This window comes from Desmodus rotundus, chromosome 9, assembly GCF_022682495.2.
Source record: "Desmodus rotundus isolate HL8 chromosome 9, HLdesRot8A.1, whole genome shotgun sequence".
Taxonomy (NCBI): domain Eukaryota; kingdom Metazoa; phylum Chordata; class Mammalia; order Chiroptera; family Phyllostomidae; genus Desmodus; species Desmodus rotundus.
The window spans coordinates 63,832,394-63,847,461 of NC_071395.1; the positions used below are offsets into that span (position 1 = coordinate 63,832,394).

The window sequence follows — 15,068 nt, forward strand, 5'->3', positions numbered from 1 at the left end:
GTCCTGGTAGTTTTTTACATAATTTGGATTGCCCATTAAAGTAGTAGACATAATGTGTTGATTTTTAGAGACTAGCTGTGCTTTAAAATGCTTGTCATGTGTGTTTCTTCTCAATTTATAGTGCAGTAATACCAGAGATTTTCCTTGAAAGTGTTACTTGATTTTTTTAAACACTTGATTCATTGGATACTCAAAAACATTTTTTTTTTTACTTACAGAGTGTTCCTGATTGTGTTTTATATTACTACTTAACCAAGAAAAATGAGAATTATAAAGCCCTAGTAAGAAGGAATTATGGAAAACGCAGAGGAAGAAACCAGGTGTGTTTTAATACTGTGTGGAAGATGTTTCAGGGTTGGTGTAAAAATGAAGATACACTTGCTATAACAGGAGCTTTGTACTTAATCATGTGTACCTCAGGGATTGGCATTTCTGTTCAATTAATTAGGATACTGTGAACATGGTATGATTGAAGTTAATATATGTAAGTTGTCATATTTTCTATTTGGAATGTTTTTTAAGTTTCTATTAATGAGAAAAGTTTTATACTTCCATGTTATCTAAATCGTACATGTAAATGTTAACAATAATAATGTAATTAAATGCCAGACGTTTAACCACTTTATTTATTATGTCATCTTTACCAGTCCTTTTGTCTGAGGAGGGGACAGGTAGGTAAGGTAAGGAAATACAGCATGGTAATGACATTATGGAATTGTTTGCTGAAATACATGGGGGCTTATTTTGTTTTAGATTAACTTCATTTTGGGAATTTAGATAGTTTTAAGTCTTAAAAAGTACCTGACCTAAGAAGATAGTTTTTAATACAATGTAGCATATGTTTTTATAGTTGCAACTCAGTTACTTTTTCCAAACTAGCTACTCAGCCGATGTCACAGCTCATGTGTGCTTTACCATTGAGGCTGCTGGGATAGCACAATCACCTGTTACCTTCCACACCCAGATACAAGTGGCAGCATGGAATTATATGTGTGAACTTAGACAGCTGCTGACTGTTTATTAGCATTCCTCAATTTTTTTGGTTTGTATACACAGCTACCCTTTCTTCCCTTGGTCTCTTTGGTCAAGAGTGCAAGTTTTTTGACACAGTTTTTTAAATTACTTATAGTAGAATTTTTTGTGTTTTCTGGGTCATTGTTTCTTACAGAACACCATCACTTAAGATGTGATTACATATTCTTTGAAAAAAGTATTTATTGATCAAGAAGTATAGGGAGTATTTCCTGAGTCAGCTGTGTAAATTGCTACTGGAGGTTGAGTCAGCCGAGATGATCCTGACGTGTGTTTTCAGTGGGTTGGTGAGGGAGTGAGAAATAAGATTATAGTGAGAAGGAGATATAGAAGGTGTGAAAGTGGCAATAGTATAAGTGTAACTTTTTTGTAAGATCTGCTTATAAAAGGCACATGGGTAGCAGGGCTGATGGGGATCAGAAGAGAGGAAAGGAGCATGATGTCATGATGTACATTGTTGGGACCAGTCGTGTAGAGAAAGAGGTAGATGATTGTGGAGCTCTGTGAAGGTTTACAGACTCTGGGAGAGCAAATTGAATGTTGATAGTGAGGTAGCAAATACTGTTCCACTAATGGAGCCGGGGCTTTTCCCTGTTTCACACAGACTAAGTGGAACCAAGGTCCTTTAGCTGAGATGCTTGAGTTCAATTATGTTTTAAACAAGTTTCCGCTACAGATTTTTAAAACTAGCTTTACTCCTAATTACTAGTATTTATAACTTTAATTTCATTTTTAGCAATTATCTATGTTACTGTTTAATTTTTTCCATCCCAGATAATGTAAAGGGATAACTTGATATTTATTATGCCTTACATTTGCTGAATTAGCAGTCTCATGCTTGTGATGATAGAGGAGAAGGCTCTATTAGGAAGTTTTGTGTGACAGGGAGTGTCTCTGTTAACTCTGAAACATTTGTCTTCTAAAGTTATTTGGGTTATAAACCATTTCTCTTTTCTCTGGAACACTTGCTCATGTTAGGTTTCAGCCATATTAGTGTTTTCCTGTGCACATTCTTGTTCTGTGTGATAGCAGCCTTAGCGCATCCCCAGTGCATTTGCAGAACTGAGATTTTTCATATGTATCCTCACCTTGACCTGACTCTTAGGTTGTTTGCTCCCAGGTAGGTTCAGTTTTGGTTTGATTGGCCTTCCCAATGGTCTAGTCCTCCCCACAGTCACTTTTAGATTACCTTGAAGATTGTATCTTTAGTTTTATATTTTTCTGGTTGTTTCACTGGGAGTTTGTGAAAGGAGGGGGTTAAATGATGGACCTATACCACCATTTCAGACCAAAATAATCTTATTTCTGTTTCTTTTTTCCCCTCTCCCAGATTCTTTTTTAAAAAAATATTTTATAATATTTTTATTGATTAATAATAATATCAATAATATTTTATTGATTATGCTATTACAGTTTTCCCAACTTTTCCTCCTGTATCCCCCCTCCACCTGCCCCCCCGCAGCCCTCCAGGATTCCCCCCTCTTAGTTCATGTCCATGGGTTGTACATACAAGTTTTTTGAGTCCTCTGTTTCCTATACTATTTTTTATCTCTCCCTGTCTACCTTATGCCTACTAATCATGCTGCTTCTTCCCTGTACCTTTCCCCCCCTTTTCCTCCCTCCCACCCCTCTCCCGTGAAATCCCTCCATGTGATGTCCATTTCTCTGATTCTGTTCCTGTTCTGGTGGTTTGCTTAGTTTTTGTTTTCGTTGTTTTTCTTTTCTTTTAGGTTCATTTGTTGGTAGTTATGAGTTTGTTGTCATTTTAGTGTTCATATTTTTGATCTTCTTTTTCTTAGATAAGTCCCTTTAAGGTTTCATATAATAATGGCTTGGTGATGATGAACTCCTTTAACTTGACCTTATCTGGGAACACTTTATCTGCCCTTCCATTTTAAATGAAAGCTTTGATGGATAGAGTATTTTGGATGTACATCCTTGCCTTTCATGACTTCAAATACTTCTTTCCAGACCCTTCTTGCCTGTAGGGTTTCTTTTGAGAAATCAGCTGACAGTCTTCTGGGAACTCCTTTGTAGGTAACTGTCTCCTTTTCTCTCGCTTCTTTTAAAATTTTCTCTTTATATTTAATCTTGGGTAACTTAATGATGATGTGCCTTGGTGTGTTCCTTCTTGGGTCCAACTTTGGGATTCTGGACTTCCTGGAAGTCTGTTTCCTTTGCCATATTGGGGAAGTTTTCCTTTATTATTTGTCCAAATAAGTTTTCAATTTCTTGCTATTGTTCTCCTTCTGGCACCCCTATAATTTGGATATTGGAATGTTTCAGGTTGTCCCAGAGGTTTGTAAGACTCTTCACTCTTTTTTTTTTGGGGGGGGGGTTAGGGTTAGGGTTAGGGTTAGTGTTAGGTATAGGGTTAGGGTTAGGGTTAGGGTTACTGTTAGGTTTAGGGTTATGGATGACTCTTCACTCTTTTGAACTCTTGTTTCTTCATTCTGTTCCCGTTGGATGTTTATTTTTTTCCTTTTGTTCCAAATTGTTGCTTTGAGTTCTGGTTTCCTTCCTGTCACTGCTGGTTCCCTGAACATTCTGCTTTATTTCACTTTGGGTATCCTTCATTTGTTTTTTCATTTTTCGACCAATCTCAATCAGATCTGTGAGCATTTTGATTACCAGGACTTTCAATTCTCCATCATACAGGTTTGCGATCTCCTCCTCACTTAGCTCTCTTTCTGAGGCTTTACTCTGTTCTTTCATCTGGGCCATATTTCTTTGTCTTGGCGCAGTTGATAGGTTGTAAGGGGTCAGGGCCTTAGGTATTCACCCAGGCAGGGCAACCCTCTTTGCTGTGCTGAGTTGCTGCCTGTGGTGGGTGGGAGGGGGGTGCCAGAGAGGGAACAGTGCGGTTTGCCTGCACATCTCTAGCGCCCTTTTCAATGGATTCTGTGAGACTGGGAGCTTCTCCTACCACCACAGCCGCCATAGCCCACAGCCACCTCTAAGGCAGTGGGGGGGCTCCCCTTAAGTCAGCCCCTCCTGTGCAGCCCCCGAGCCTGGCAGCCAGCCCCACCCCCAAGGTCCGCTGCATCTCTGTGGTTTTCCTGAGTCGGCCTGCACGGTCTGCTGTGCTACCTTACGGGTCTGGTTGTTCTGGTTGATTTTTTCTTTAATTCCTTGGTTGTTGGAGTTCCATGCAGTTTGATTTTCTGGCGCTTTTGGTTGTTTATTGATTTCAGATTGGTTGTTATTCTCTTTTTGGTTGTGCAAAGAAGTGAAGGGTCTGTACCTACGCCTCCATCTTATTTCTGTTTCTTAATTGCTTGTGTATTTCATTTTGTTTGTGTCAAAAAAGATGGACAGTTTTCTCAGAAATTAGGTAGTGTTAGGGTTTAATATAGACCTGAATGACATTAGCACTGATACAGAATGGGAGGAGAAGCCATTGGACTTTTGAGCAGAGAGGAATATCAGATTCAGTTGTGACAGGGTTATTCTGGTTGATCTATTGAAGCTAGCTTGTGAAGCAAGGGAAGAAGCAGGGAGAACAGGTAGGAGATTATTTTAATAATCCTAATGGCTTTGAGTAGGTTACAGTGGGGGAGGTGAAGAGAACTGATCAGTTTCTGGATATGTATTTAAAGGTAAGGCCAATAGGTTTTGCTGATGGATTGATTGTGGGAGAATGTGAGAAAAACAATTACCAAAGATAATCCAGGTTTTGGCCTGTGGAGGTGCCATTTACTGTGGTAGGCATGACTGAAGGAGAAGCAGATTTTGCGGTGAAATGGGACATACTAAATTTCAAATACCCATCAGATGTCCAAGTGGAGATCTAGAATACACAGTTAGATGTGTAAGTCTGGAGTTTAGGGAAAAGATCTGGTTTGGAAATAATAGAATTTGCTATATAGAAAGAAAAAAAGTTTAGAAACACTTTTTTAAACATCTAGTTATAAGTTAACTTCTACATTCATGTTTCTTGATTTTATTGTACGTTTTTTATTTTAATCTGGTGGATATATCATAGACATCCAACTAATTTGAAAATCACTTTACTGATTTATTATCCAATCAAGTTTGAATCACTGGGAATTAATTACCTCAGGTAATCCCAGAGTGATTAAAACAAATTTATTTCAAGACGGTAGAATTCTGCTGAAGTTCTGCTTGATTCTTTCAGTTTTTTATTGTTTTTCCCATGCCCCACTCCCATCCTGTTACCCATAGGAAGTAATTTTTACTTGGTCAATGAATTTGTAATATGCTATTGACTGAGAGGTTCCAAGTTTGTGACCTTTGATTTTTAACCTATTATTGCCATATTGTTTACTATCAAAATGAGTTTTAATCTTAGATCATAGAAAATTGAGACATATAATCATGTTTTTGTTAAAATTGTGTTCAGAGATCATTGACAAACATTTTGACTCTTCTCACAAAATGCTGTTAGATACTACCCAACCCAGGTTTGCATTCAACTAACTAGCATCCCATGATGAGAATGTGTGTGGTTCGTTATAAATTTTAGTTGAAGCCATGAATACATATCAAAGATTGGAAGCCAAAAACTATCCAGTACTGTTATTTGGCATTTAGAATTATAAATAATATGTCAAGTAGTAATTTGAGTCTGTGTGTAACATTTTGTTAGAAGTAAGAATTCTTCTTACTTTCTAGCATAAATTCTCATTTAATAAGCCCACCACCCATTGTATAATCTTGCCCTTTTTTTTGTCATAGATTAATTGACCATATAGGTGTGGGTTTATTTTTGGGTTCTCTCTTCAATTTCATTGATCTATGTGTTTGTTTTTATGCTAATACCATGCTGCTTTGATTACTATAGACTGGCAATATAGTTTGATATCTGGTAGCGTAACACCTCCAACTTTGTTCCTTCTCAAGTTTACTTGGGCTATTTTGGGGACTTTTGTGGTTCTATATAAATTTTAGGATTATTTGTTGTAGTTCTGTGAAACTACAGAACTACATTCTTCATTTCATTGCTTTGGTAGTATGGACAGTTTAACAGTGTTAATTCTTTCTGTCCATGAGCATGATACATGCTTCCATTTATTTGTGTCTCCTTCAGTTTTCTTAGTTTCTCTTTTGGATAGTTTGTTACTGGTGTATAACAATGCAACCAATTCCTGAATATTAATTTTGTATTCTTCTTTGTTAATGAATTCATTTATCAGTTCTAATAGTTATTTGGTGGAATCTTCAGGATTCTCTATATACTGTATCATGTCATGTGCAAATGACAGTTCTTCTTTTTTTCATTTTGGATGCCTTTTATTTATTTTTCTTGTCTGATTGCTGTGACTAGACTTTCAATACTATTTTGAATAAAAATGGTGAAAGTGGACAACCTTGTTGAGGGAGAGCCCCCAAAACAAGCCTAAATTTACTATTGATTTTGAAAAACTGACACATTGTCTTATTTAAATTCTTAAGAGTTTTAATAGGAGGAACTTAAATACACAGGCAAAGAAGCTGCTCCCAGTGGTGGCTGACTGGGAAGAATCAACACCCCTTCCAGTAGGGTCCTTTTTAAATTGGGTTCATAGTAGGGGTTAATAACAAAACCAGATGTTCAGTAGTTGTGTAGACCTCCTGAGAGAACAATGTATTACTAAATTAAAATAAAATTTAAAAGATAACATCAGGCAGTTACTATACATTATACATGTATTCATTAACATCCTTCCTGGGGTCATGGCCTTTGTCTTTGGGCAGCATCCTGGCTTCCTGGGTAGTTAGCCAAGTGTGAAGTTGCAGAGAGTTCAGCAGTTGTAGAGAGTTCAACATTGCTCATACTCCTTTGCTGCTGGAACCACATTGCATCTCTAAAGTGAGGTCCTTTTCACTTGTCTTATTCCTGATCTTTTTTAAAAAAGATTTTATTTATTTATTTTTTAGACAGAGGGGAAAGGAGGGAGAAGGAAAGGGAGAGAAGCATCAATGTGTGGTTGCCTCTCATGTACCCCTTACTGGCCACTTGGCCCACAACCCAGGCACGTGCCTTGACTGGGAATTGAACTGGCGACCCTTTGGTTTGTAGGCTGGCACTGAATCCACTGGCCCACCAGCCAGGGCTGTTCCTGATCTTAAGGAAAACACTTTTAGCTTTTTCCCTGTTGAGTATGATGTTATCTGTGAGTTTGTCATATATGGCCTTTATTTGTGTGGAGCTATCTTTCCTCTGTTCTCACTTTGAGAGAGTTTTTATCATAAATGGGTGTTGGATTTTTTCAAATGCTTTTCCACATCTATTGATATGATTATATGATTTTTATCCTTCATTTCATTTGTGTGGTCTATTACATTAATTGATTTGTGGATATTGAACCAAACTTTTCCCCAGTGGGATTGATCATGGTGTATGATCTGTTTAATGTGTTGCTGAATTGTTTAATTATATTTTTGGAGGATGTTTTTTATATCTATGTTTATCTGAGATAATTGCTATTACCTTTCTTGCCTTCATGATGGTGTCTCTTGGTGATTGAGAGCTCAAGAAAGCTCTTGGTTTAAAGGCATTAGTAATTAATATATTTTGATAAGATCAGCATATTTTCTATTTACTGCTTGAAGTACTTCTTAAGGAAAAATTCAGTGGCTGAAGTAGTACTGTTTTCTTTCTGCTTCCTATACACTCTTAGTTAACTATGTTATCAGTGGAAATCGAGGTCTTGCGGTATCACTAGGAAAAGAATGTCTTGAGACTCACAATGGAGGCTCACTTTATTGATGATGTAAAATTAAGGAGGTTCCTTTCCTAACTTCCCAATGTTTTATCTCAGTTAGTCCTGCCACGGCAGAAGCCCAGCCTTGTATTCAGCGGGGCCAGGGTGAAGGCCACCGCCCAGAGTTTCTGCTCCGTATTGAAGTCTGTTCCAGTCCAGGATCCAGCCAGCTTAGCGTGTGTTCCCAGATGCAGCCCATTGCTGTGCTGTGGTGATCAGCCACACCTCTGGAGCTTGTGTGTGGAGTTTGCATGGCCATGGGCCACATGGTGGCTAGGGCCACATGGCCATGGTGAAAAACAGTTGCATGCACTGTGTGAGTGCAGGTCATCGGGCAAAGGAGAGAGAGAGCTTCTTTGATCCCCTGGAATTATATTAATTTAGGCTTGGGAACCACCAAGTGCTTTTTTCAAAATTGCCAATCAAATTCCCAAGCTTTTGCAGGCTTTGGATGGGTTTACAGCCCCTAGTTAGACTGACAGACCTCTATGGTCCAACACCTTCTCCTGCATGTTCCCTGTGGTATTTAACTAATTATTAACGGGAAAGGGGAGCAAAGAAATTAGACATTGAACTTAATAAACTGGGGAGCATAAGCATCCTTGCATAGCTAGGAAGCTGCATCTTTAAACCCGAGGGGATTACAGCATTGCTCCGCCAAGGGAATTACCACCCCTTCCTTCCCACTGGATTGTTGGGGGTGTGCAGGAGGAAGGGCTGGACCAGAGGCCTATCAGTGTAACTAGGGGGTGTAAACCCATCCACAGCCTACAAAAGCTTGGGAATTTGGTGATTTTGAAAATGCTCTTGGTTGTAATCCCAGGGGAACAAAGAAGCGTGCGTGCACATGCTCTCTCCGTCTCTCTCCGCCCTCCCCCATGGCCCACACTCCCACTGTGCCCTTGCACATCCTCCCTTCATAGTCATGTGACCTTAGCAGCCACATGGACCGTGGCAAAGGGCTGCAGCTGCAAACACTCACTAAGCTGGCAGGATGTTCGACTGGGCTGTAATGTAATTTGGAGCAGAAACTCTGGGCAGTGGCCTGCACCCTGGCCCCACTGAAGACAAGGCTGGACCTTTTCCATGGTGAGACGGATGGAGATGGGACATTGCGAAGTCAGGAGGGGAAATTTTACATCATCAGTAAAATCTACCATGGAGCCCCATCCTCCTGTGTAGGTCTGAAGAAATTCTTTTCCTCACAAGAATCCCACTTCCACTGATAAGAACTGTAGCTGCTTGTTTTTACATTTAGTCTTATCTCTTTTTTTGGTAACTTCAGTGTCTGAGGAGTGAGAATTTATTTATCTGTTCTGTAAAGACGAGCATTTTAACAAATATAGTATGTAAATGAGTGTTAGATATTCAATTAGATATAATAGTAATAAATCTCAACATAAACTATTTTTAATGACACTATAAAGGACTGTCCCAAAATTGACCTTGTTCTTCTTTTATCATTATGAAACATAAATAACTTTCACGTTTTTCATTTTGTTTTATAATGTGTCCTTGCACCTGTAGTGAATACCCTGTTGTTTGGCAGAAATGTTTCATATTATAAGAACCTTCCTATCAAAATGAAAGTTTTTTAATTCACTATCAATTGTTGGGTTTAAGGAGGAAGAAACCTAGATTCGAAGCACTGGGAATGCCAGCCAGTAAAGGGTTGGGTGATGTAACCTGTAACTTCCATCCTAGACCATGGGGAATGTCACTTCTCTTTACACATTTGCCTGAAACAAAAGCAATTCCAGCCACTTCTGGTTTAAACTGTTACAGGCCCAATGTTCATGTGCCAGATGCTACTAAACAAAGGCCAATATTCGATAGAGTTTGGGGCAAGGGGAGTTGTATTGATAGACAAGGTCTGGCTGGACAAGATGGGAGAACTAATGCTCAAATCCATTTTAAGAAAGTCTGGAATCCAGGCACCCTGTATTGTTACGGGAAGGAGGGAGGAGGGATGAGGTAAAGGCGGGTGCTGGCCATAGATAGGTAGGCAGCAAAAGGGATCTGAGGACGATTGCTAAATTTCTTATTCCCTTTCTTCTTGTTTGGTCCATTGATCCCCACTGATCTGAGTCCTATTATGGAGACTCCTGCATATCTTTGAAAAACTCTCATTACTTTGTGCATATTTTCCCACCTCTTTGCTGACCAGTAGCTGCTTGAGCCTCATTCCTCAAGTTAATTAGTATAACTTATGGCAGGAGCTATTAGCCTACAGGCCATTAGAGAGAGGAAACATTTCATTATTGTAAGAAAACAGAGGCTATTCCTTACTCTAATACCAGTGGCAGTCATTCAGTGGGTCTTGATGCTTATTACCTAAAGATAAGTGCTGGCTGCACTCTCTGGCCTCCTTAGCACTCACTCCCTTTCCCCTCACTGCCATCTAGTCAGTGTGGTCCTGCAGGATGGAGTGTAAGAGTTTCTGCTTTGGAGGTGTCACGCACTTCTCTAGGCTGTATCCAGCAACTCCATGAGTTTCTTTGGATCATTTCTATACCCTCTGAAGAACTGTGAGCTGTGTTTCAGAAGGGATCCTTTTTAATTTTCCCGTTGATTAGTTGAAGCAGGTGCTGCAGTTGCTTCTCAGTTCCCAGCACTATGGCAGGTGGAGTAAAGTCAGCTGTTTGCTGGATATCATGCAGCAGGGAACTGGTGGGATTGTTTCCTTTCTTCATAACTATGGTTTACATCAGAAGGAGAAAACCGTTAGTGGAATAAACTTATATAGTCCAAGTGTGAGGGAATAGTGAACCTCTTTACTTACCTTCTGCTGAGTTGATACCTCCCCATTATTTCTTAGGGCTGCAAACTATGTTCTGGGTTACGCATCCTACTTTCTAGGCAAAGGGCAGTGTTTGCCATTGGGATGCTATTTTGTTGGTTCAGAATGATGGATGCTGCATTTATGGTGCAGGTGAAGTTACCAATATTTGAAATAGGCCTTATGGCCACTGTGATGTGAAGGGACTCAATTAGACATGAATAAAACATCCCAGTTGTAAAGCATACCTAGTCATGGTTGGAGAGTATACATTTGAAAAATCTGATTTTTTAGTGTTTTTCTAATTGTCAATATAAGGAACATCCAAACCTGTAAGAAATTTTATGAGTTTGAGCAGAGCTGTCAGCAATTGCCAGGAAGCAAAACCTCAATGGATTGACAAAATGCTCCAGAAAAATAACAGTTTTGTACCTTATTTTATATATTACAATCAAAAGAGAAGACCTACATAGGTCACATGAAATTCATTGATGATAGATTAGGGAGGTGGGGAAGCAAAGCAGGGAAACCTCTGGAATTGAATAAAAAAGTAAAATGATAGACACACACTTCTTTTACAGAGATGGGTAATGGATAGTTAACAGTCAACACTTAACAGGATAACAGAGCACTGAGGGGATTTGTGGTTTCACTTCTGGTGCTTTGAGGAGTTCAGAAAAGAAAATTTGACATTCCAAAGGTGTATGTTACTGTAGATGCAAAAAGACAGTAGACAGGTTCAGTTAAGGTAAAGATCGACTTTTGTCAGAGAAGATTCTAGCCTAGGACATGACTGCCTATGACCTGCTTTTATGTAAAAAGTTTTAATGTCACACCATCCTTTGTGCTTGCTTTGAGTCTGTAAGGCCACCATGCAGGCCTCCCTAGCTCTTCAGGGTTAGTGTGTGGCCCCTTTTCATCCACATAGTGATAATAAATACTCAGAAGAAATGGTAATGGGCAGTTAGCCAGGGTAAAAAATTGGGAAGGTCACATAAAACGAATGAGGGAATGATGGTATTGAAACAATTTAGCCAGAGCTTAGGGTGGAAAGTTGATGCAGATTTTCCTGATGGACCATGATATTTTCATGGAATAAAGGGATCAAAGGCATTGACATGCATGTTAAAATCTGAAGAATAATGGCCAGGCATAATGAACCATGTGATAAAACTATCTCTGTTCTTGGGAGTATTTGAGAACTCAGTATGTAACTCAAAAAGAGGAACAAAGGGATCATAGGTAGGTTTTGTAAAATCTGAAAAAGCAAGTATTTTTAAAGTACTACATTTTAGCAGTGTCCTGGAAGTAGCAGTAGGGGACACCAAGAATACGGGTTCTTGTTTCCACTATGGTTGGAAGAAGGCATAATGTGGGACCTGTTGTGGAGTTGTCAGTAAGGCCTTTGTTATCTTAAGAAAAGAGCTAAATTTTACTTTTGGTAGTAGGTAAAAGACTTTGAGATGGTATTAAGAATTAAGGAACATTTTACTGCAAATAAATGGGTACTTCATATCTGGTGAAAGGAACAGGTAAGTGGACACAGGCAGTTATTTTCTGAGGCAAGATTGACATTAGCCTGGATCAGAATGAAAGATTTAGGTGGGAGGGCAAAAACTTTTCAGATTACCAGAATAAAGGAATTTGATTTTTTCTGTACCTAACACATGTAGATACTTCCATGGTCCCAATGTTCTGCTAGGAAATGGAGATACTTAGGTGATTAGGGTTGAGTCCTCATGTTCCTGAACAGGGACCAGACTGGAGTGAGTCTGCCTAGGGCTGGACTGTAGCATATGGGTTCTTGCGTTTGTGCAGGAAAGATTTCACAAGGTGAGTCCAGGCGATTCTGAGAGTGCGTTTACTAAAGTTGGGGACAGTGAAACAAATGAAGGACTTAAGATAGAAGAAGCAACAGGAGAGCCCAGGTGGTGCTCTGCTTTGGCTCCCTAGAAACATTATAGAAAAAAAGTGAGCCAAGGCGAGTCTGCTGTTAGCTCACTAAAAAGTCAGCGAAAAGGGGGCCTTGGAGACAGGTTCAGGGGGTTCCTGTGGGTTGAGCTGCCACTGCCTGCTGCTCCACTGGTTGCAAGTCTCATGGGGACCTTTAGAGTTTAGAAGAAAAGAAAGCAAAAGTGTACTCAAAAATGAGATTTGAGCAGGAGTGCTCCAAGGGGTTTGCACACTGGCATCCTTTGTCTTGAGGACTTTTATCTCTTTTCTTCTGGTGAGCTTAGGGGAGGTCTCAGGTGAGGGTTTCAGCAGAATACTCATCAGCCTTCCAAGTGTGTTCTTTAATGTGCTGATGCATCAAAATGAGTGTGTGGGGGAGTTTGGGATCATTCTCTAGTAGCTTCACTGTTTTCCTTTTATCTGGGACTGTCTGGCTCTAATACATGTTTTGTTTTGTTTTGTTGTGTTGTTTTATTCCCCGACTTCATCTGTCCTTAGTTTTGGCTGGCATAGATGGCACTAATTTCATGTCTGTTGCCTGTCTCCCTGACTAGCAGGATTTAAACTATTTATTCTCTGGTTAGGGAGGAGAGGTATAAACCTCTCCTTGGTTAGGGAAGATAAGGTCTTGTGATTCATTAGCTGGCTGTAAATTCTTCAAATTGTTTGGCCTGGTTTAATTTTAATCATCTTGTCACAGTTCCTCATTCCGCTTGCCAAGGGATTTTCCTAGCTTTTTTACTGTCCTGCCTCACTCGTCCTTTATGAGATTATAACACAATGAGCCTGGTAGACCGTAGTAACCAGATACTATACCACCCTGTAAAAAGTGCTTCAAGCTGATGTGGACATGCAGGTGAAAGGTAGGGAGACAGGGCCTTCAGCTTCTGTGGAAATCTAGAAAAGCCTCGCGGGAGATGTAGCGTTTTGAACTGAATCCCACTGGATGTGCAAGGGTTTTCTAGGCAAGGGTGTTCCAGGCAAAGGCATGAAAATGGTGGGTGTCTTATGGGACTGCAGAGCAGCAAACAATGTAGGAAGGTAGGGGATTGAAAAGAGGTACACATGTCGTTACCAGACAGGAGTCTGGCTCAAAGCAGGTCAGCCTAGGGCCAGCTGGTAGTGTGTGGGTTCTTGACTTCGTGTGGGAAAGATTTCACAATGTGAGTCTAGGTGACTATAAGGGTACGATTATTAAAGCTGGGAACTGTAAAACAAGGAAGTACTTAGCATAGAAGCAGCACAGGAGAGCCTAGGCTGAGCTGCCTTAGCTCACTGGGAAGCCAGAGAAAAGGGGGCCTTGGGGACAGGTTCAGGAGGTTAACCAGGGACAAGCTGCAGTAGCCGGTTGGCCCCAATGATTGCAAGTCTCGAGGTCCCTTTTGAGTTCAGGAGATGCATGCCTGGGGGGGAAGAAGTGAGGGTAGAAGAGGGGAAAGGGAATGGCATAGACTACTCACTGGAGGGAGTGCACCGGTTCCTTTGTCTTTTATAGAGAGGCTTTTATCTCTCTTGCAGGCAGGGATTTTAGGGGAGGTCTCAGGGGAGAGTTTCAGTAGAACACTAATCAGTTCTCCAGGTGTGCCCTTTCAAGGTTCTGGCCTCCACTGATTGGTCAGTGACAGGGTATCCTTTAGTCATTGCAGCCGGTTCTAGCACTGCCCACCTGGTTTTGCTGCTTTTCTGGGCCTGGACCTGAAATACAGCTGAGGCCTGGATGTTATCTCTAAGGAGGTGACCTTCTGTATCTGGCTGTAAATTGCTTGGCCAGTTTGTTCAGCTCTCTGTCTCAGTTGCCCTATTCTGCTTGCCAAGGAATTTTCCTCAGTGGAGTGTAGGCTGTGTGCTGTGATGATGAGTTGGACTTCCATTCTAATTAGTTTAGACAGTCCTGATTTCTGAATTAAATACAAATAATAATACTCAACACAAACTTAAGTTTACTTTTTTCTTTGAAAGTCACAATTTTAGGAAGTGAGACATTAAAGATGAAAGGGGCCATACTCTTATTCTCTTTCAATCTTTGTTCATATACATATTTTCAAATATATAGTTGGAATTACAGCTTAGAAATATTTGTGCTGTACTTTTCATTTTATTATATCCTTAGTAGTTTTCTAAACTCTTTGTCTTTATAATGAACATAGCTGTCTGCTATTCCATTAAATCAATGTTCCCCCCAAAGAGTAAAAGCGTAAAGATGTTTCTTGTAGTATTTTCCATATGATGAAAAAATTGAGAACATAGCAAATATCAAATATTAGAGGGATAGTTTGATAAATTATAGGTTATCATATTTTTAAGGTAGAGTTGAAATGCTTGAGTGACAGATTAAATGTAAGAGTTAACGAAGAGAGAGAACCAACCTGGGATTTTTTTTTTTTTAATCCATATCTGAGGACATTTTTTCATTGCTTTTAGAGAGAGTGGAAGGGGAAGAGAAAGAAACATCAGATGTGAGAGAGAAACATACATTGGTTGCATTCCATAGGCTCCCTGAACAGGGATTAAACCCACAACATAGGTATGTGCCCTGACCAGGAATCAAACCCTCAACCTTTTGGTGTATGGGACAATGCTCCAACCTCCTGAGCCAC

General features: G+C 39.9%; 1 protein-coding gene across 12 annotated transcripts in view; it reads left to right on the forward strand.

The window, feature by feature from the left end:
* Positions 1 to 15,068, forward strand: part of NCOR1 (nuclear receptor corepressor 1) — a 199,860-nt gene that overhangs the window by 96,031 nt on the left and 88,761 nt on the right. For all 12 annotated transcript variants that reach the window (XM_045199100.3, XM_045199099.3, XM_045199102.3 and 9 more), the window contains one exon: positions 219 to 320. In XM_045199100.3, coding sequence (XP_045055035.2) covers positions 219 to 320 — 102 coding nt within the window. The remainder of the gene's footprint in view (positions 1 to 218; positions 321 to 15,068) is intronic.